Below are 23,013 nucleotides of genomic sequence, written 5' to 3' on the forward strand. Positions count from 1 at the left end.
TAGGGGATTTGCATAACGAGTGTATGCAAATTCCTCAGCAGCAGAACAGACCAGAAACTTGTAATGGAAAGACAGGTCTCTCTTGCAGAGACCTGCAGCCCACAGACTAGAGGAATGGTCAAACAGCTGTCTGCCAGTGCATCCAGCTGAGCGGATCATTACAGGGATCAATCAGAATCAGTATGGATACAGATAATGAGGACAGCCGACATTGCTAATGAAAGGTAAAGTGAAGCATTTAAACAGCAGGGCACAGGGCTGTGCTCACACCTGGCTCTGTGCTCTGTTAAGTGCCCCAGAGCTGATCCATGCTCTGCACATCGAAAGTCAACTGCAGTGCTGAAAGAATGGGAGCAGTGCTGTGAGCTGCATGATACCTGCAGGTATTCTGGTGTCTCAACTTGTGCCTGTCCCCAGTCACTGCACCAGCCCTGGTCTGAGGGGGGATTCTGGGCAGCTGTAATCCCCCCCCCCTCCCTGCGTTTGCCTATGCAATTAGGTTTTCTTTGGGTGATACATTATGCTAAGAATTATTTTATTCTAAATGTATTTTACCAGAAAAAATAAGAAAAACATGGGGGGAAAAAATTATTTCTCAGTTTTTGGCCATGTTATGTTAATAAAACCCATGTATTTTATTTGCCCATTCTTCCCGGTTATTACAACATACAAATTATGTCCCTAGTACAATGTTTGGCAACAATATTTTATTTTTATTTGCAGTAAAGGTGCATTTTTCAGTTTTTTTGTCCACCACTAGTTACAAGTCCCCAACATAACTATTTATTCTTTGTAAAACAAGGATTTTATTTTGGTTACTGTGGGGGCAGGGGGAGGTCAGGGGGGGGGAGGTATTCATTTATTATCATTTAATTTACAATATGTAAAATGTAGTGTAATACTTGAATTTTTATTTATGTGTTTGTTTTTTTACCCACTAGATGTCCTCACACTCACTCTGTACACAGAAAAAGAGCAGAATCTCCGGGCACCTTCCGTCCAATTGTTTTATTGCAGTGATTTGATCGTGCGTCTATAATACAGCCACATGACTGATCCTCAAGTGATGGTGTGGTGGAGGTGGGGGGGCGCCGAGCACCAGTTGGGGCCTGTGGTGGCCGTTTCGCGTCTCAGTGGACGCTTGGTCACGCTATGCTCCAATAACTGTTATTGGAGCATAACGTGACCAAGCGTCCACTGAGACGCGAAACGGTCGTCGCAGGCCCCAACTGGTGCTCGGCGCCCCCCCACCTCCACCACACCATCACTTGAGGATCAGTCATGTGGCTGTATTATAGACGCACGATCAAATCACTGCAATAAAACAATTGGACGGAAGGTGCCCGGAGTTTCTGCTCTTTTTCTGTGTATTGGATGTACTGATGGCTTTCTTCACCCAATCCAATGTGCACACGTCCCAGCAGCAGCAGCGTCGATGATGTTCTGGTGAGAACAGTGGTTTCATTTGCCTATATACACCTACACTGCTCCAGGCTAGTGCAGGGAGTGCCACTCACATCTATCCCTCCTTGGCAAAAAAACTCACACTCACTCTGTCTCTGTGCCTCGGACCAATACCTGTGTTGGGGGCTTGGATTGGTTAGGAGATTTGTGTTCATTAGTGGTCCCAAACAATCATTTCTGATCGTTCATATGAATAATCATTTGTAAATTATTGTTTGACAAAGTCTGTCGTTAGCGCCCACATTTGGGTGCTTGCTTGCCAAAGCATTAAGAAGAGAAAAAACACTCCTAATTATTGACTGAATTAAGATACAGTACTACAGTATAGAAAATTATGAATCAAGGAACATGCGCTAATATATGCTATTTTCTTTTATTCTAAATATACTTTTTCCATAAAATGACAATAAAACAGTATAAAATTCCTATAATCACCCTTACTAATTATGCATTATACACACTCTCATTCATACCATCCACATTCAAGAAATTCTCCAGATCTCGGAAAATTAACTAAAAAAGGATGAAGCGAATTCCAAATCTTGTGCACAACTTTCAGATCCACAGTCAATATTGTGATCGGAAGAAAAGGGGATTAATTATCCAATATGCATAAAATAGATTGCAATCTATTGTGGGCGTAATCTAGGTTGCAAGACTCCCAACCGTTAAGTCTGTTACTGTGGGACCCGTCTTGTTAGTATACAACGGGTTTGGTGTATGTCTTTTATACTTCTTCAAATAATAATTAGGTACATTGTCTCATCAAGGAATACCTTTAAACAGTCTGGTGTCACTCCGTTTGTACAGCTGCGTATACAGCTAAAAGACTTCTGAGCTCTGGCTCTCCGTGTAGCTGTTCTGCAGTATCTGGGGGCATACGTCACTTCCTACTGCTAGTTCCAGGACGACGCTCGCTCTTCCGGATCTCACCGCTATCAGCTGCTTCTCGGTGACGCCACCTTAAAGATAGAGGAGCTTGTGTATATGTGATTGGCTGCTGAGCGCTTCCACAGCCTTCCACACTCCTGAATCCTTCATAAAACGGAGAATATACACCAAACCCGTTGTATACTAACAAGACGGGTCCCACAGTAATAGACTTAACACAATATTGACTGTGGATCTGAAAGTTTTGCACAAGATTTGGAATTCGCTTCATCCTTTTTTAGTTAATTTTCCGAGATCTGGAGAATTTCTTGAATGTGGATGGTATGAATGAGAGTGTGTATAATGCATAATTAGTAAGGGTGATTATAGGAATTTTATACTGTTTTATTGTCATTTTATGGAGAAAGTATATTTAGAATAAAAGAAAATAGCATATATTAGCGCATGTTCCTTGATTCATAATTTTCTGTATTTTATTTTAGGGGTTTTGGGAACCCCCTGTTTGGAACCTGCAGCTTAGTTAACCCCTAAAGCGCCGCTTCATTTACATTCTTTGATAATTTTAGTAGTACAGTATAGTTAATCTGCTTAAGTATGACAATTTCTGATATAGTAAACTTCTAATATGGTAAGCTACTAGGTCCGGCCCCTTGGAGTTTACGTTAAGGGCTTCTACTGTAATGACATACTACATATACTTTGAAAGACTTAACATGGGGAGAAGAAAATGCAGTTTGTAAAGATGGGTGTGACCTGAGAAAGCATCCGACACAAACTGTAATTGCCACATAGAGATGTCGCAAACATAGAATTTTCCATTTGCGAACGATAAACGCGAACTACCGAAAATGGTTGCAAACAGGCGAATCTGGCGAACCGCCATAGACTTCAATAGGCAGGTGAATTTTAAAACCTACAAAGACTGTTTCTGGCCACAAAAGAGATGGAAAAGTTGTTTCAAGGGGTCTTACACCTGGAATGTGGCATGCCGGAGGGGGATCCATGCCAAAGTCTCATTCAAAATTACGCAGTTGATGCAAAGTCAGGTTTTAATCCCTAAAAGGCGGGAATTACTTTATGCACAGCTCCAGGTGTCAGTGGGCTGTGGGGTGTCACACACAGAGAAATGCAATAGTACTATCAGAATACAGTGAAATATTAATGCACTGGAGTGGTTCTGTGCGTGCAACGTAATGAGGCAACAACAACAGCAGTAGTGTGCACACTGCTCTGGGTGTCAGTGGGCTGTGGAGTGTCACACACAAAAAAAAAAACACAGGAGCCCGATGTGCTAGCCCTCCAAAAGGGCTGTTTGGGGTGTTTTCACAGCAAGTGAGGAACAAGAACACAGGCCTAGCTAATGCTTTCCCTACCTATCTGCAGCAAGCCTGACCCTGCTCTCACTAACAGCAGCTAGCTGAGAATGAATCCAATATGGCCACAGCAACTGCTTTTTGATAGGGCTCTCCAGTGAACTGTTCAGGCCATCTCTATTGCCACATCTGCTAAAATATATATTTCTGATCATAGTAAATAAATAGACAAAACATTCACTGTAAGTGCTGCATATTATTATTATTATTATTATTATTTTTATTATTATTATTATTATTATTATTATTATTATTATTATTCTTTCTTTCTTTCTTTTTTTTTTTTTTTGCTGCAAAAAAGTTTCAAGTAGAAAGGTAGTTAGAAAAAGCATTCAGTTTGAAATATGATAATTTCATAATAAATGTAATGTTTTGTGTGGTGGATGTCTCTTGTGATAAATTCCCTGCAGTACGACAGAAGATTAAAATCTCCCGGCTCGCTATTACTGTCTTAACATTACGTGGATCTGCAGCCAGCACACGGCTTATTTGGGATGGTGAACAGAAGGACATGACTGCAGGATTCTCTGTATGTGAGAACACTTATCACTACGATATGTGGGGTTCATTTGCACATTTTAGTTTGAAGCTGAAACTTTACAGTGAAACTTAAGTGAAAACAAAGTGATGAGATGAACAATTGTTTCTATCCTCCTACTCCTAAAAATGACTTTTAGATGTCCAACAGTTTTTGTTATGTTTAAAAACTTAAAAAGAGATGTATTATTTGGTCAGAGTTGAATGAAACAGTCCATCTCCAAAGCGCTCAAATATATGAACTACTGACCTTTTTTTAATCTATTCTCTCCTAGTAAAGAACTGAGCTTCCTAGAGCTAACTAGTTTAATGGCTGTAATTCCTTATCAGTAGTCCGACTGGGTCCCCAATGAAGAAAAACTGTCAGCTGCCTAACTGTCAACCTTGAGCCTTAGAAGAAGCACCGCCGTGCGAAACGGCCGTCAGGCTGCCCATATCACACCCTGCGCCCACTGCCATCTACACACCTATGGTAGGACTGTATTGTTCTCAATTTTGAACTGTTTGCGGTTTGCATTCCACTTTTGAACACAATCTGGAATAAATGCAATTCCCATTTACTGCAGTGCCGGATGTTTTTCATTTTCCTTTGTGACAAAAATACAGAATTCATACAAAATACAGAATTGGCAATGACAAAAACAACATGTAGAAGAAGAAGAAGGCGGTCCGCACCATTTCTATAGATCCGTTCCTTTATTGATGGACATGTCCATATATGACATGACAACAGGCATCATGTAGCTATGTGATGCCTGTTGTCATGCCATATATGGATATGTCCATCAATAAAGGAAAGGATCTATGGAAATGGTGCGGACCTTCTCCTTCTTCTTCTACGAGTTTGCATGGGCATTGCTGACCTGGTCGAGCACTTCTATATAGATGAGAGGGGTGTAGCGGTGTTCACCCACTTTTTTCAACAGAAACAACAGTAACACGATGAATAAAATGTATAATGAATTCCAAGACACAAAAGGGGGATAGAGCCCTGCCCTTGTGAGCTTAAAATATAAAGCAGAGGTCCCCAAACTTTTTTGGTCAAGGGCCGGGTCAACATACTTCAGACTGCTGGGGGGGTCGGAACATACTTAACATGATGTTGAAACACATTACATTGAATTTAGGTATTGATTCCCAGAGGAGAACTCCCAGCAGCAGCCATTCAGTCATGCGGCGCCCGAAGAATGTCTTTGTGCACCAGACAGTGAAGCACATCCAGGTGACAACCTGCCATCCAGCTGGACAGCAGTGTCACCTGATGCAGAATTGGATTGGAAGCCAGCGAATAACTGCTCACTGGCTTTTACAGTATTTGGATCATGGGTGGTTCCAGCACTGCTATTCTATATGCGGGCTGCTGATATTTAAAGGTGCAGGATATGCATTTTGTGTTTGGGGGGCCAGTGAAAAACGGGCCATAGTTTGAGGAACAGTGATCTAAAGGAATAGGGGAAACAAGAGGTGGGGTAGTATACAATAAACCTACCTAGAGGCAGTGTGTTTAAGGTAGGAGTGCACCTTGGCCTTAGGACAGAGGGGAAGTGGCCTAAGATAGAGCATATGCTTGCCAGAAAATGTGAATTTTGAGAGAGCTTTTAACTCCCTCACGACCACATCACACCAATGGTCATGGCCACGGTGGCAGCCCCTGGACTGCCTAACGCTGATTGGTGTAAAGTCCTAGGGCTGGCTTTTGCTGGGGATCAACCGCGCAGCTGCATGCGCATCCGCGCTTGGTAGGCGGAGTGGAGCTCCACCTTCAGTCTCCCAGCGGCGATCACCGCTCGGAGACTGTTAGACGGCGAAACCGCTGTCTAATTAGCATGTATAGTGCTGCAATCTACAGCAGCGCTGTCCCCTCCAGAGGCACAGAGGTGATATCAGCTGTCATAGGTTGAAGCCTATGACAGCTGACCACCGGGATTGGCTGGCGGGGGGAATATATATAAAAAAAACAGGTAAATGTATTTAAAAAAGTAGACAAATAAATATGAACAACCTAATAAACAAACATCCGGGGGGCGATCTGACCCCACCAACAGAGAGCTCTGTTGGTGGGGAGAAAAGGGGGTGGAATCACTTGTATACTGTGTTGTGTGGCCCTGCAGCTTGGCCTTAAAGCTGCAGTAGCCAATTTCACAAAAAATGGCCTGGTCTTTAGGGGTGGTAAAGCCTGTGGTCCTGAAGTGGTAAAAGGTAACAAAGGTTGGAGAGTGACGGAGTCCAGAGCATTCCAGAGAAGGGGTGAAGCACATGAAAAATCTTGCAAATGTGAATGAAAATACAGAAGTTTATGTGCAGATCTGAGATTGCGATTGGGTTGGTATTTGGAAACTAGTGAGGAGATGTACAGGGAAGAGAAACTGTGGAGAGCTTTGTAGGTTAGAGTTAAGAGTTTGAAATGGATCCTCTGGTTAATTGGTAGCCAAGGAAGAGCTTGACACAGAGGAGCCGCAAAAACAAAGGTGAATGAGACGAGCAGCCAAGTTCAGTCTTTTAGTTGGTAGTACACAAAGTAGTATGTTACACTAGTCCAGACGAGATATTATATTACCCAATCACCCAACCTAGTTTCAGAATCCACTGTCCTTGAAAAACAGACTCACTCAGCTTAATACTTTTCAGATAGACCTTGCTTTCTAGGAATCAGCAAGCAAAGTTTAGAAAAAAAATTGATGTAGGGTTTGAGCCTTTGACCAGGGTTCAAATCTCAGCTCAAGTCAGTATGTAAAACAGTAAGGAGTATTTGGGCAAGTTGTGACTGAGCATACTGAGAGCATCTCCAGTGCTTTTCTTGTGCTAAACCTAGCGTTTTGCTTCATAATCACCTCCTGAACACGTTTATTGTACTCATTTATAGATAGCTAGTAATTTGATTGTTTTTAGTCAGCTAGTGTATAGTGTATACTGTGCTAGGCTAGTGTTAGGTCTGTGTGCAGGCTAGGCCTGCTAGCCTAGGGCAGCCTTAGCCTACTACTAGCTTAGGTAGGTTAGGGATTATAGTTAGTTGTGTACTAGTCTAGTACTAGGGATGGTCGGAAATGCCAATTTCCGATTCCGCGGTAATTCCGCATTCCGCCATTGCCAAATACCAATTCCGCTTTCCGCTACCAATTTCCGCATTCCAATGCGGAATTTCCACCGGAAATCGTGGAAATTCCACCCGAATTTAACATCGATTTTCTCAAAAACTATAAGGTCTTTTTGAAAACTTTGTTTTGCATCTTGTTCAGAAGATTCGGTTTAATAAACCCTGAAAATGTGGTGTTTCTAGGACATACGGGGGCTTTGCTATTAACCGTTAAAGTCGGCGGATTTTTCCTGTAATGTAAATGCAGAAAAAAGGCAGAAGCAGATTTTCTGCATTTTACATTACAGTAAAAATCCGCCAACTTTAGCGGTTAATAGCAAAGCCCCCGTAAGTCCTAGAAACACCAAATTTTCAGAGGTTATTAAACTGAATCTTGTGAACAAGATGCAAAACAAAGTTTTCAAAAAGACCTTATAGTTTTTGAGAAAATCAATGTTAAAATCGGGCTGAATTTCCGCAATTTCCGGCGGAAATCCGCCTAACGCACTTCCATTACCGATTTCCGAATTCCGATGCGGAAATGCAATTTCCGATCGGAATTTCGGAAATTGCATTTCCGCGGAATCCGAATGAGCATCCCTATCTAGTACTAGTTTAGTTAATTTGTACTGCTGTAGTCTGTTAGTTTATTAGCTTCAGTACTGTGTTAGTTACTGACTGTGTACTGTTGTGATCTGTGTCATCTGCCCGACCCTATTGATTGCGTCCGTGTGTGACCGACTTTAATTGTCACTCACTGTCTGCCACATGATTTAGTTGTCGTGTACTATACTAGGGATTGTAGTTAGTTAACTTAGTTGCGTACTACTACAACTACTACTACTACCACTACTACTACTAGTTTACTTAATTTCTACTGTTAGTCTGTGAGTTTATTAGCTTCTGTACTGTGTAATACTTACTTCACAGGCCAGCATCTGTTGTGATCTGTGACTGTCTTCTGCCCGACCCTATTGATTGCGTCCGTGTGTCACAGACTTTGATTGTCACTAGCTATTATGCCACTACAATAGCTATATACTGTTGTAAAAAAAATCAGAGTTGTTTGGGTTGAAAACTGTGCTGTCCCAGTTTTGCATTGGACACAATGTGGGCTTCACGAATGCTGTCCGGAACCTCCTGCTGTTGGTGTTTATTTACAGCCGTGGTACTAACGCTAGGTACCATGGCCCGTGACATAGCTGCCAAACGTCACTCCTCCTCCTCCTGCTCCTCCTCCTGCTGCTGTATTTAACCTCCTGCTGTTGTCACCGCCAAGGTCCACAGAATTATGCGCTGCTGCCATGTGCTACTAGCTATTATGCCACAAATTTAGCTATGCTGGTGTTGAAGAAAATGTTTTACAACAGTAGAGTTCTGTAAGGGAAAAAACATTAAGTTGGGTACAAGAGGAAGACTAACACAAAACAAAAACAAAAAAAGAAGAAGAAGACGAAGAAAAAGAAGAAAAAGAAGAACAGATGATTGAAGAAGAAGAAGAAGAAGAAAAAGAAGAAGAAGAAGAAGAAGAAGAAGAAGAAGAAGATGAAGAACCAGGTGAAGAAGAAGAAGAACTTGAAGAACCAGATGCCAGTGAAGAAGAAGATGATGAAGATGATAATAATGATTGATGATGAGAAAGAAGATGGTAAAACAGAAAAAGAAGACGGTGAAGAAAAAGATGGAGAGAACAAAAAGAAGAAGGTGAAGACGGTGAAGAAGAATAAACGAGAAATGCAGAAAAAAAGTTTTCCATCAAATGTATTTATTTATTTTTTTAAATTACACCTATCTAAATGTGAATTCCCTTTAAAAAAAAAAAAAAAAGGCCATCCGAATTCGCAAACACGAATATTTCCCGAATTTAGTTACCGATCATGAATCAAATTCGATTTCGAATCGAATTCGATGGCCGTGATCGAATTCGAATCCGAATTTGCCCCGGACCCGAATTCTCGAATCAAATTTGGGTACATTCGAGCATGCCTGAACAGAGGTGCAAGAAGGGAATGGGGAGCAGTTTGTTAATGATTACTACTATTAAAAGTATATATAGAAGTGATTATTATGAGCACAGGACCAATAGAGAGCTAATTCTGTGCTTGAGGGGCCCCTCTGGCCCAAGGGCCCCGATGCAGTTGCAACCTCTGCACCCCCTATTGCTACACCACTGGCTTACTCTATAGTCTGATCAGGTCCCGACTGGACAGAAACTGCCACTTGCATTCCTGAAATGTAACCCTATCAGGCAGAGAACGAAAAAAAAGGAACACAGCTTAGTTAAAGTATTTGTGTGCTTGGCACTGTACATACATGTTTATCTCATATCAATATAGCGTTAATTGGGATTTAAATATTGCTGGCAGAAGTTAAATGGGGAAAAATGAGATGTATGTATTCTTACCCATTGGTATGCAACTGTAAATAAATCACCTGCAAAAGCAGTAATTTACCACCAGAATGTCTTGCTGGGTGGGGGCTAGTTTCAAAACTTTAGCCAGGGACTGCTGTACAGCAACAGATCTCGAGAATATTTTTTACACAATTTTTCTATTCAATTGTACCAGTTTTGCTGAACTGACTTGCGAGATTCTTGCATATGGTTCAAAAGAACTCATGATAGCCCGACCAGAGCAACCATGCCCCACTAATGCATAACTCTCCATGGACATCATCTTGACTCCTGAGAAACCAGGCTTCTTGGCATCAAGAAGGTCCGTTAAAGGAAGTGGTGGGGGTGGGTAGTTTCATACTAGTTTCTTCAGTTTACTTAGAGTCCTGGACATCCATGGTCATCTACATGCATCATGCCTCAGGCTATGGCCTTTTGCTTGCATACTCTAAAAAGTAACCCCATGAGTTGGGATATTTTGTTTAACATTATAGCAAAGATACTACTATTACAATTACTGTTACAACTAACCTGACCTATTATTTTGACTGCTGATACTACTAGTATGACAATAATATATCCTGAGTACACATGCTTGCACTGCCAACAGTTTGAAATACCAATTTTAGAACATTTAGTAGTAGACTAGGGTGAGAACAATAACATCATTAACACAATGGTTTCAGAAAGTAACATCATCAGTATTATATGGTGACAGGTTTTTTTTTAATGTACAAATTACATGTTATTGAACCGCCATTAAGACTGGACCTTCTTCTCCAGCAGGCCACTTGTGGACACAACAGGACTGAAGTGACAGAGGTGGTCCTCCTGGGATTTGGCATTCTCCACCATGTGAAGGATTTCATATTTGTACTGTTCCTCCTGCTTTACCTAGCATCTATAGTAGGGAACATGATGGTGATTACGTTAATAAAAACTAGCCCGAGACTCCATTCCCCCATGTACTTCTTCCTGCGCAATTTATCTGCTTGTGAAATACTTTTCACCACCGTCCTCATGCCAAACATGCTCTATGTCATATGGGGAAATGGTGGAACCATCTCACTTTATGGTTGCATCACACAGCTGTACTTGGGAGCATCTATAGGAAGTGCTGAATCTCTTCTCCTGACCATGATGGCCTACGACCGATACTTGGCTATTTGTTTTCCATTGAGGTACTCTTCAGTCATGAACAACGTAACTTGCAATCACTTAGCATTACTGTCTTGGTTGTGTGGATTTGTTATGTTGTCCATTTCGATTGTATCAATCTGCAGTCTACAGTTCTGTGGCACTAACACCATCGACCATCTCTTCTGTGACTTTGATCCAGTGTTACAGATATCTTCATCAGACATCTCAGATATCTACTTCGTGAAAATGGAAGGCATGATGATCACCATCCCTTTAACGCTCTTTCCCTTCGTGCTGATTATTTTGAGTTATGTCTCTATCTTTTGTGCCATACTGAGAATTTCCTCCAGCGGCGGTAGACAGAGAGCCTTTTCCACCTGCAGTGCCCATCTGGTATCTGTTTGCACCTATTTTGGAGCCATATTTATCATTTATTTGGCTCCTTCTGAACGATACTCCAATAGATTAAGCAAGATGCTCTCTTTGCTGTACACTGTTGGCATACCACTGTTAAACCCCATCATCTATAGCCTCAGAAATCAAGAGATGAAAGAGTCTATCAGGTCTCGAGTTTTTGTTATAATAAAGACAAAAATGTAACCTGATTCATGAAAATATATTATGGGGCTGTTATGTTAACTGCAGATTACATAGTTACATAGTTACATAGTTACATAGTTATTTTGGTTGAAAAAAGACATACGTCCATCGAGTTCAACCAGTACAAAGTACAACACCAGCCTGCTCCCTCACATATCCCTGTTGATCCAGAGGAAGGCGAAAAAACCCTTACAAGGCATGGTCCAATTAGCCCCTAAAGGGAAAAATTCCTTCCCGACTCCAGATGGCAATCAGATAAAATCCCTGGATCAACATCATTAGGCATTACCTAGTAATTGTAGCCATGGATGTCTTTCAACGCAAGGAAAGCATCTAAGCCCCCTTTAAATGCAGGTATAGAGTTTGCCATAACGACTTCCTGTGGCAATGCATTCCACATCTTAATCACTCTTACTGTAAAGAACCCTTTTACATTTGTAAATATCATTATTGCTTTTATAGACCCTTTTACACATCTAAAGAAAGATTGCACTGTGCACCAGTATTTACCAACTGTATCACTTTTGTTTTTAAAGTGCCACTATTTAAATTCTGAGATGAACTAAGTCGACACTGATATTGATGACCCTTTTACACTTTGACATTTACAGTATTTACAGTATTAGCTGATTACCACAAGTGTGCTTAAATGTTTTTTCTAACATCCCTCCTTCACCTTAAAAGATATCTGACCCAAGACAAAGCTAATTAAGATTAGCACAGAGGTGTTTTCTTGCTTGATCCAAGGAAACATACCCCCACCCCACCTAAAATCTACACTGATGGTTTGGAAGCTTGGTATGGCCTAGGAGCTTCTGATGAACTACACATCTACCACAACTGCATTGAAACTCGTCCCACCTCTAGACCGCCTTTATCACTCCAGACTGTGCGCTGAGGATTGCCAATGATCCCTCACACCTAGGCCACCTCTTCTACAGTTGGCTCCCATCAGGCCAGGGAGTTTCAAGCCATTTGCCCCACGACCTCAAGGCACAGGAACAGTTTTTTTCCCCTCGGCTGTCAACCTCCTGAACACTCTCTATGCCCTGTCCCCTTAGGTTTTTTATTGCTTACCAAAAAATCATATTTTCACTGCTGTGTACTGTGCATATTGTGTATATTGTGCTACTCTACTATGGGCTTGATTTATTAAGCTGCACTGTTAAGCAGCAATTTTTTTTACTGTGAAGGAGCAGCCACTAATGCATGCCTTACATAGCAGTACTCACTGCTACTGTATGTATGGAGCGTTCCTTACTTAGGAGCATGCCTTCCTTAGATAGGCGCGTGCCTTCCTTAGATAGGAGCGTGCCTTCCTTAGATAGGAGCGTGCCTTCCTTAGATGGGAGCGTGCCCTCCTTAGATAGGAGCGTGCCTTCCTTAGATAGGCGCGTGCCTTCCTTACATAGGAGCGTTCCTTTCTTAGATAGAAGTGTGCCTTCCTTAGATAGGAGCGTGCCCTCCTTAGATAGGAGTGTGCCTTCCTTAGATAGGAGCGTGCCTTCCTTAGATAGGAGCGTTTGTAACGATCGGTGAAGCACAGAGAGGATCTGATTACCGGTGATCTGCAGTATCACTGGGAATACAGATATATACCAGATTATAAGTGATCTGCAGTATCACCGATAATCCGATATACCAGCTAACCTCTGTTCACCTGAGTAGAGTGTAGTGTTAGGTGCAACAGTAACACTTAGAGGACTAGGCCTCAGTGCGGTAAGGAGTACCGCACGGATTCCTTCCGAAGACCTGAACTCTCCAAGGCGGGAGGAGTCAGGTCGAGAGTAGGAAGGATCATCTGAAAGTGACACTCAGGAGGAGGTGTCACTAACAGGACGGGGAACCGCCTCCAACAGTAAGGTCGGTTCTCGAGGTCGGACAAGCCAGATAAAGTACAGATACAGAAGGCAGAGGCGGAGTCTAGGTACAGGCAGGGTTCGGCAACAGGGTATCAGAAATATCGAGGTACAAGATCAGGAGGCAGAAGCAGAGTCTAAGGACGAGCCGGGGTTCGGCAACAGAGTATCAGAATGGCAAGGTACAAGATCAGAATACAGGAGGATAGTCAGGCAGGCAAAAAGCCATAACAGATAATCACAATCAAACTAGTACTTTAGCTATCAACAGAATCGAGCTAAGTGTAGGATTACAGCTCCAGCTGGTCCCGGCACACTTAAGGATCTGACTACAGGTCTGAGTGCTCCCACGTATGTGTTCGCAATGCCAGACAACCAGCAACTGAGCATCCTGCAGCATATATAAACAAGGGGCTCCCCCATAGTGCTGGACCAATGAAAAGAGGAAGCCAGTGTCAGCTGACCCGCCTGGTCAGCTGACTACTTCTGGCTATCATATATTCCCTGCCTGAGTGCGCATGCGCGCCACTCTAAATCTAGAGGGACTATGTGTCCCAGCCACACCAGCACCGCTCTGCGGTGCCTCCACCATGGGGCCATGCGCGCTAACCGCCGCTTCCAACGCGGCGGTTTCTCCGCGCTGCGACATGCCCTGCACGGGGACAGCCGCCTCAGACTGAGTGGAGGCGGCTGCCTCCCCGTGCTCTGCCCCGCCGTTCGCGGAAAGAGCCGCCTGCCGCTGACTTATGGCGGCGGCTCTTCCGCGTTTCTTGACAGCGTTCCTTTCTTAGATAGAAGTGTGCCTTCCTTAGATAGGAGCGTGCCCTCCTTAGATAGGAGCGTGCCTTCCTTAGGAGCGTGCCCTCCTTAGATAGGAGTGCGCCTTCCTATACATAGTTATTATGTACAGGAAGGCACACTCCTATCTAAGGAAGGCACACTCCTATCTAAGGAATGCATGCTCCTATCTAAGGAAGGCCTTCCTTAGATAGGAGCATGCTAGGAGCGTGCCTTCCTATACATAGTATCTGTTTGGCAATCTCCTTCAAATGAAAAATTCACTCTTTGCTTTCTTCCTGTTACTATACATCACTACTGTTTTCGGGAACTTTCTGATTATGAGTTTGATCTTCACCAGCCCAAAGCTTCATTCTCCGATGTATTTTTTTCTTTGCAACCTTTCTTTGTGGGAAACTCTTTACACCACTTTCTCTAATCCCAATATTCTTTATGTGGTGTGGGGCATTGGTGCCTCCATATCACTGTATTATTGTCTACTACAGTTTTATTTATGTGCCTCCACAGGGTCTGCTGAGATCCTTCTTCTAACCATCATGGCTTATGACAGGTATCTGGCCATTTGCAGGCCGCTTCGACACTCTTCACTGATGAACTTTGAAATTTAGAATGATCTTGTCGGCACAGCTTGGGTTACGGGATTTATAGTGATGGGCATCTCTACCAGTACAATGTCCAGTGTACAGTTCTGTCAAGCTGATACCATTGATCATTTCTTTTGTGTCGTTGAACCTATTTTAGCCTTGTCTTCCACCGATACGATACGTCCCTGGCGGAAATGCAAACTTTGGTCATCACCGATGTGTTTTGTTTGTTACCATTTGTTTTGATCCTTCTCAGCTATGTGTCTATTTTTAGTACAATTGTGAACATCTCCTCCAAGAGTGGAAGGCAAAAAACCTTTTCCACATGCAGCTCCCATCTGGCTTCTGTCTGTCTGTATTTTGGAACATTATTTGTGATTTACTTGGTTTCTTCTCTAAAGTACTCAAAGAAGCTGAACAAAATCCTTTCACTGGTGTACACTTTCTTGACTCCATTGTTTAATCCACTCATCTACAGTCTGAGAAATCATGAAATGAAATCCTGTTTGATTCATGTTATTGGTGTTTTTAAGGATAAATAAAATTGAGGAACCTCATTCAGCAGGAGCTTATGGTGAAGTTAAAGCTATGCTGCAACAGTTGGCAAACCTGCATACAAAACAGCCTTAACATTTTCATAGTACAGACTGATGGCACTAATAAAGCTTTGTGGAGTTTTGACAAGTTCTTAAGTATGACTTGACTTTTTAGATTACAAGTACATTGGCTATCCTATCTTCTGTGCCACCTTTCCACCACTGCCACATCTACACAACTCTTTCGCCTTACGCCTTTCATTCACACCATATCCCATTTTGCCCACATGACATCATGACATGGCCTCATCATTGGTGCAGAGACCAGAAATCTGTCAGATGGGGTTGGTAGACATGATTAGTAGTCAAGCCCATAATTTAATTATCATTTACATGCAGGGACTAACCAGGGAAGAGCCGCGCTGAACATAAAAAAAAGAAAACTGCACTTATCTGGGGCTTATTCCAGCTCCTGGCAGTCCATCTGTGCCCTCATAGCAGCTCCTCTCCCTCCCGGCATCCAGCGGTGAAGAAGAAGACCTCGCCAGGTTGGCTTCTGGGTCGGCTTCTGGGTCGGCTTCATGTGCGCTCCACGACCTGGGTCACGTGGTGTACGTGACGTCATCGGGTCTCTACAGGCGCAGTAGAGACCCGATGACGTCCCTACCCCACGTGACCCCCCGCCGTGGAGCGCACAGAAGCCGACCTGGAAGCTGACCTGGCGAGGTTGGCATCTTCACCGCTGGACGCCGGGAGTGAGAGGAGCTGCTACGAGGGCACAGATGGACTGCCAGGAGCTGGAAGAAGCCCCAGATAAGTGCAGTTTTCTTTTTTATGTTCAGCGCGGATCTTCCCTTTAAGATAGTATGGTTTACCATCTTTTAGGTAAGTATGTGATCTAGCATCACTTAAAGGCCATACAGGTCTTGCACTTTCAGACAAGAATAACAGTAGGACTTGTTGTGTAGAGATTCCTGAACCACTGGATTTTTTTCCTGCCTACATAATAGTTGGCATATCATATGTGAATAGTTATCCATCAAGGAATGTTCTTGTAACAAGCAAATAAGCAGTATCATTGTTAAGCATTTCATCCACTGTAAGTAGGTAAACAGATAATAACATGCATAAACAAGCGACTCTTGTGCCACCTAATTGGAGTCTTCTACTCTTGAAAGTCTAGAGTAATACATGAGGAATGGCTGCTGAAAGTGGATCCTTTCAGTTGTTTGATTCTGGAGTAATGCTGGGAATACACAATTAGTTTTTTTTTTGGCAGATTTACTGTTCAATCGATTTTTCGGTCGATTTTCTGATAGATCGTTTTCCGATCGATTCCCATTCACTTCTAAGAAAAAATCGATCAGAAAAACAATCGAAATCAGATCAGACCTGTCGGATATTATCTATTGAGCCATCTATCTGCCCAAAAACTCATTGTGTATTTCCAGAATTAGGCCTGGAACCCACTACAAATCGCAAATCGCTAGCGCAATCGCTAGAGTTTTTAATCAGTTTTCCGGTGCTTTTGGGAGGGATCTTAAAAAGTGTAAGCTTTTTGCCAGCGATTGTGTGGGGATTTGCGATTAGGGATTTTAATTCTGATTGGTCCTTTCAATATATCATAATTTATTTTACAGTTTGCAGTAATATAAAATTGCACTCAAATCGCTATGTGTAACGATTCATGAGCGATGATATATATATATATTTAACATTGAAGCGCAATCACTTCCAAAATGCTGCATGTCCTGCAATTGTGATTTTGCAATCGCTACTGTGGAATTTTTTAAAATTGTTTACATTTAGGGAGGGCACTAGCAATTTAAAGCTCTCCCTAAACGCTCAAAAAAAAATCACTCTAGTGGGTTCCAGGCCTAAGAGATTATTCTCAGCCCTACATCCTGCTACCATCACTAGTACTCTGAATGCTGTATACATCTGGCTTATTATTCTGCAGTCAGTTCAGATTCAATACTTAAAGAGGTAACATTTTCCTCACCTACTTTGGTCCACTGGACATTTCCAGTTGAAAACCAATTCTATTAAAGAACAAGCGACACCCATGCTAACCTAGAATTAAAAAAAACACATATATAAGTAGATAAATACTACTTCTACTTACATAACAGATGTATTGTGCTATCCACATAATGATTCATGTGAATCTTATAAAGGAAAAGCAGAAAATCCTATTCTAGGCAGTGGCCATCTTGCCAAGCTAATGCTGACATCATATCCTCCCTGACTCTTGTCCCCCCCCCCCTCCCTTCTCTTGCTCATTGTGTATTCATTAGCCGCCCTAATCCCAGAGTGTTCAGACACTCCCACTGAGGTGTATACTAACAACTGCACTGTCTATTTTTTATTTAGACATCCAATCACTGAGTCACCTCAGCCTTGCTTGTAAACACAAGTAATCAGTGGGTGTTTCTGATAAGCAGCTAGGCAGGGAAATAAATGGAAGAGGAGGAATATATTATAGATAAAAAGAACTCCCAGCATTCAACTCTTTGGCACTGTTTGGCACTAGGGCCAGTGCTCCTAAAGTGTGTGATAACTACAAACCATAACAGCAGAAAATGTTTTGCAAGTTTTGAATACAGGATTAGGATCTTTATCACTTAATACACCCGTTAAAATTTGATTTTTATGGTGACGATACCACTTTAACAGGCTAGGGGCCTGATTTATCCCTTGCTTGTAAGATGCAAAATCATTAGCACTCTTGGAGCATATTATTCTTGTATTATTATTTTTTTGTTATTATTGTTATTAATGCATTGCACAACTGAATATGTAAAGTGCATATGGTTGAAAAACAACACAGTCATGCACCAATCATGCACAACCGAACAGGTCCGAAAATGGATTGTACATAGAGAGTCAAAATAAGTACCTGCATTACACAGCTATAAAACAAGGATAAAGACAGACCTTTTGTGCATCACAAGCTATATATGAGATAAAAGGAATGATAGATCAGTAACCAGATTAAATGTCCTAGGATAGATTATGAGATCCCTTGACAAAGTGAGAGTGTAAAATTACCCATACACTGGCTTGAATTCCTGCCGATATACAGCAGATTTGATAACTGTGATCGCATCTGCTGTGTAATCAATAACGCAGATGCTGACCGATCGACCGATTGCCATCTGACATCGATCAATTCAGTTGATTGGTTCCATCTGAAAATTTTGCTTGATCACCGGCAGGTTGGGAGTAGTGTTGGGCGAACATCTAGATGTTCGGGTTCGGGCCGAACAGGCCGAACATGGCCGCGATGTTCGGGTGTTCGACCCGAACTTCGAACATAATGGAAGTCAATGGGGACCCGAACTTTCGTGCTTTGTAAAGCTTCCTTACATGCTACATACCCCAAATTAGCAGGGTATGTGCACCTTGGGAGTGGGTACAAGAGGAAAAAAAATATTTGAAAAAGAGCTTATAGTTTTTGAGAAAATTGATTGTAAAGTTTCAAAGGAAAAACTGTCTTTTAAATGTGGACAATGTCAGGTAACATGCTTTTTGTCGCCATGCAGTCATAAATGTAATACAGAGAAGAGGTTCCAGGAAAAGGGACCGGTAACGGTAACCCAGCAGCAGCAGCACACGTGATGGAACAGGAGCAGGCGCAGGAGGAGAAGGCCATGCTTTTTGAGACACAACAACCCAGGCCTTGCATGAGGACAAGAAGCGTGCGGATAGCATGCTTTTTACCGCCATGCAGTCATAAATGTAATAAAGATAAGAGGTTTAATAAACAGGGACCGGGCGTCAACGCTAACCCAGCAGCAGCAGACGTGATGGAACAGGAGGAGGCGCAGGAGGAGAAGGCCACGCTTTCAGGTGCAACTCAGGCCTTGCATGAGGACAAAAAAATGTGTGCGCAAAGCAATGCAATGAGTAGTTTTCAGGACACAATGGGCTATTCGGAGGAGCTATTCCCACCCCCACAATCTTCTACCTGTGAAAGGTCAATGGAACAGCCACAAATGTTGTGCCCGGATTCACAACCTTTTTCTGTGGAAAATGCACCTCGCACTGAAATGCAAGGCGAGGCCGAGGATGAACATGACGTCAACAACTCAACATGACGCAAAATGGGGGCGGAACAGAAAGCTGCTTTCAATGTTTTGAAGGCCTTAATTGCCTCCGGTGGCCAGTTAGATGCATCATTCATCACACCCAAATCCCAGAGCAATGTGTGCAGGAATTTGAATCTCAGGAGGTGTACCGAGATCATCTGGACAAGTGACCAAGTGACAAAGTGACTAGTGACAAAGTGACAAAGTGACAAAATGACAAAGTGACAAAATGACAAAGTGACAAGTGACAAAATGACAAAGTGACAAAATGACAAAGTGACAAGTGACAAAATGACAAAGTGACTAGTGACAAAGTGACAAAGTGACAAAATGACAAAGTGACAAAATGACAAAGTGACAAGTGACAAAATGACAAAGTGACAAGTGACAAAGTGAGAAGTGACAAGTGACAAGTGACAAAATGACAAAGTGACAAGTGACAAAATGACAAAGTGACAAGTGACAAAGTGACAAGTGACAAGTGACAAAGTGACAAAATGACAAAGTGACAAGTGACAAAGTGACCAGTGACAAAGTGACAACTGAGAGGTTGTTCTGGGGAGCTCCACTGCACTCAGTCGCATATGAGGAGAGGTCTCGTCGGGACTGCTGATCCTCCTCAGCTTGCTCAAAGCCTTGAGGGTTCCTGAAGATCCTCTGCTTGGAGTTCGCCGGGGTTCAGCTTGGTGTCGGGGTCGGCGGCGTCCTCCTCACTCCAACGTGGCAGATCTTCTGTTGAAGGAAAAAAAAAAAAACATTGTTAAAAGTCCAGTACCGCTTCTGAAGGACTCACCAAGAGATGCAGGAGCGCTTCAATCCAGCGCACCATCGCTCGCTGGGTGATGTCCCTGCCTACGCGCTGGAATTCTACGCTGCACATGCTAGCACGCTTTTGCGCAGTGCCGAGGCGCATTCCAGCAGCTAGTAGCTACCAAGCTTCTGTGGATCTGATTGGGCCACCATGTTGGATCTCTGCCAAGTCCTCCAAAATTTTGAGCAATCCACGTTGCGTGACTGAGCAGTGACAACTCTACAGTCAGCATTACAATACCACTGCTGTGTTTACTGAAGAAATCAATGTTGAAGATGGAAACCGCTGGCATGATGCAAGTGGGGGATTCTGAAGATGAAAACGATCAGCGTGATGATACCAACATCAGGCAACCTGCCTCAGGAAACGCTGGTCCCAGCTATGACAAAGAACAGGACGAGGAACAGCTGGAGTTGGAGCAGGAATTGGATGCCCCCACTGCCGAGGGACAGAGCGGTGCACGTTGGACTTCCACAATTTAGCGGGAAAGGACAGCAGAAGAGGAAGAAAGTGATGCTGGTGACGAATATGGTGCATCACAACAATCACAACTCTTACAAGAACATGAAGATAGAGGAGTCTGGCAGGACTCTCTGGCACACATGGCTCAATTCATGCTAGACTGCATTGAAAGCGGCCCGCGCATTATTCACTATTCATTATTATTCATTATTCTGGAATCTGGACAACACCAATTACTGGGTTTATACCCAGTTTATACAAACACAATGTTAAAAAACTGATTGAAGAAAGTGTCAGACAGGTCAAAAATGGAACAATTCCAGCAGGCCCTTGAGGATGGAGACTTTAGAGAGGAGATTGACATCCTCCTCCTTCTCTAGCCAGTTGTACGCCGACAGACTGACTTCAGCAAACCCAGGAGGACCAGGAGGGCAGCAAAGAACACAAGCTGCTGCTAGTGCCCAAAAGGGAATGGTATTGGCAGTGTCCTTGGAGTGGGAACATTTTCTGACACCCATGCAGCAGCCCACAGAACAGCAATCGGGCAGTTCCATGTCCTCCAACACCAATCGCCTAGAGAAGATGGTCAAGGTCCAGGACTACATGTCAGATGGCGTAGCTGTGTTGAACAATCCATCTGCAGACAGACGGTGAGTGTGACAGGCAGCACAGAAGGACCATGGCAACTCACTCATAGTACCACAGTTTGATAGTGCTGCCCAAAAAATTATATGGATCCGTGGACCCGGGCACTGCAGGCAGTACTGGGAAGTGGGAACGCAGATTTTAGTACCTAAACACACGATACAACATGTTTTCCGGGGTCGGACTCTGAGGCACATACAGATGGTCCCGATCATCATCCTCATCATACAACTCTTCTCCTGAGTCTGACCCACCCACCACCTCTGCCACCCCAACATCCCCAGACACAGACCCCTCATCGTCCTCAACATTAACTTGGGATGCTGGCCTGAGCCCGACCTCCTCCTCCACATCAGGCCCCATCATCTCCTCAATGGCAGCCCTCATTAATCGTTCTGGCGACGGACCGATGGACACAACATTCTCCTCCGGAGAGGGCTGCTGCTGACCACTGGCTGCTGTAGTGGATGTTATAGCTTGCGTGGGGCGTTGGCTGTTGCTGTTGTTGGGAGTGCTGCTCACAGCGGAGGTCTCTGAGGAACTCATGGTGAGCTCATATAGTGGTTGGCGGTGAGTGGAGTATTACTGATCCCAGCAATATACACACTGACTGGCAGAGTACGCAATGCTATATAGTCTGGCTGAGCGGTGTACACAGAGTGGCAGTACACACAATGCTATATAGTCTGGCTGAGCCGTGTACACAGAGTGGCAGTACACACAATGCTATATAGTCTGGCTGAGCGGTGTACACAGAGTGGCAGTACACACAATGCTATATAGTCTGGCTGAGCCGTGTACACAGAGTGGCAGTAAACACAATGCTATATATAGTGTGGCTGAGCGAGGTGCACAGTGGCAGTACACACAATGCTATATAGCCAGGCTAAGCCGTGTACACAGAGTGTCAGAAAACACAATGCTATATATAGCGTGGCTGAGCGAGGTGCACAGTGGCAGTACACACAATGCTATATTAGTCAGGCTAAGCCGTGTACACAGAGTGTCAGAAAACACAATGCTATATATAGCGTGGCTGAGCGAGGTGCACAGTGGCAGTACACACAATGCTATATTAGTCAGGCTAAGCCGTGTACACAGAGTGTCAGAAAACACAATGCTATATATATAGCGTGGCTGAGCGAGGTGCACAGTGGCAGTACACACAATGCTATATAGCCAGGCTAAGCCGTGTACACAGAGTGTCAGAAAACACAATGCTATATATATAGCGTGGCTGAGCGAGGTGCACAGTGGCAGTACACACAATGCTATATATAGTGTGGCTGAGCGAGGTGCACAGTGGCAGTACACACAATGCTATATATAGCGTGGCTGAGCGAGGTGCACAGTGGCAGTACACACAATGCTATATATAGCGTGGCTGAGCGAGGTGCACAGTGGCAGTACACACAATGCTATATTAGTCAGGCTAAGCCGTGTACACAGAGTGTCAGAAAACACAATGCTATATATATAACGTGGCTGAGCGAGGTACACAGTGGCAGTAAACAATGCTATATATAGTGTGGCTGAGCGAGCGGTGTACTACTGTTCCCAGCAGCGACACACAATGACTGGGGGGGACCCTGGCTAGCGTGGCTGGAGAGCGAACTACCCTGCCTGCCTACCCAAAGCTAAACCCACAGACAAATGGCGGAGATATGACGTGGTTCGGGTATTTATTTACCCGAACCACGTGACCGTTCGGCCAATCAGAGCGCGTTCGGGCCCGAACCACGTGACCCGTTCGGCCA

The 23,013-nt window shown here is 43.5% G+C and overlaps 1 protein-coding gene across 1 annotated transcript; it reads left to right on the plus strand.

Moving 5' to 3' along the window:
• Nucleotides 1–8,883: 8,883 nt before the first annotated feature.
• On the plus strand, nt 8,884–11,470 carry LOC137561871 (olfactory receptor 10AG1-like). The gene is made up of 2 exons (XM_068273223.1): nt 8,884–9,042; nt 10,517–11,470. Exons 1-2 carry the CDS (start codon nt 8,884–8,886, stop codon nt 11,468–11,470), a joined length of 1,113 nt encoding a protein of 370 aa, XP_068129324.1.
• Nucleotides 11,471–23,013: the final 11,543 nt, after the last annotated feature.

Source organism: Hyperolius riggenbachi, chromosome 3 (genome assembly GCF_040937935.1).
Source record: "Hyperolius riggenbachi isolate aHypRig1 chromosome 3, aHypRig1.pri, whole genome shotgun sequence".
NCBI classification, from domain to species: Eukaryota; Metazoa; Chordata; class Amphibia; order Anura; family Hyperoliidae; genus Hyperolius; species Hyperolius riggenbachi.

What these genes read in the sequence shown, in the direction of transcription:
- LOC137561871 (XM_068273223.1), top strand. Translation starts at nt 8,884, where the DNA reads ATGAAGAACCAGGTGAAGAAGAAGAAGAACTTGAAGAACCAGATGCCA. An exon ending in GAGAGAACAAAAAGAAGAAG is followed by an intron (nt 9,043 to 10,516) that starts GTGAAGACGGTG and finishes CTTCTCCAGCAG; the next exon opens with GCCACTTGTGGACACAACAG.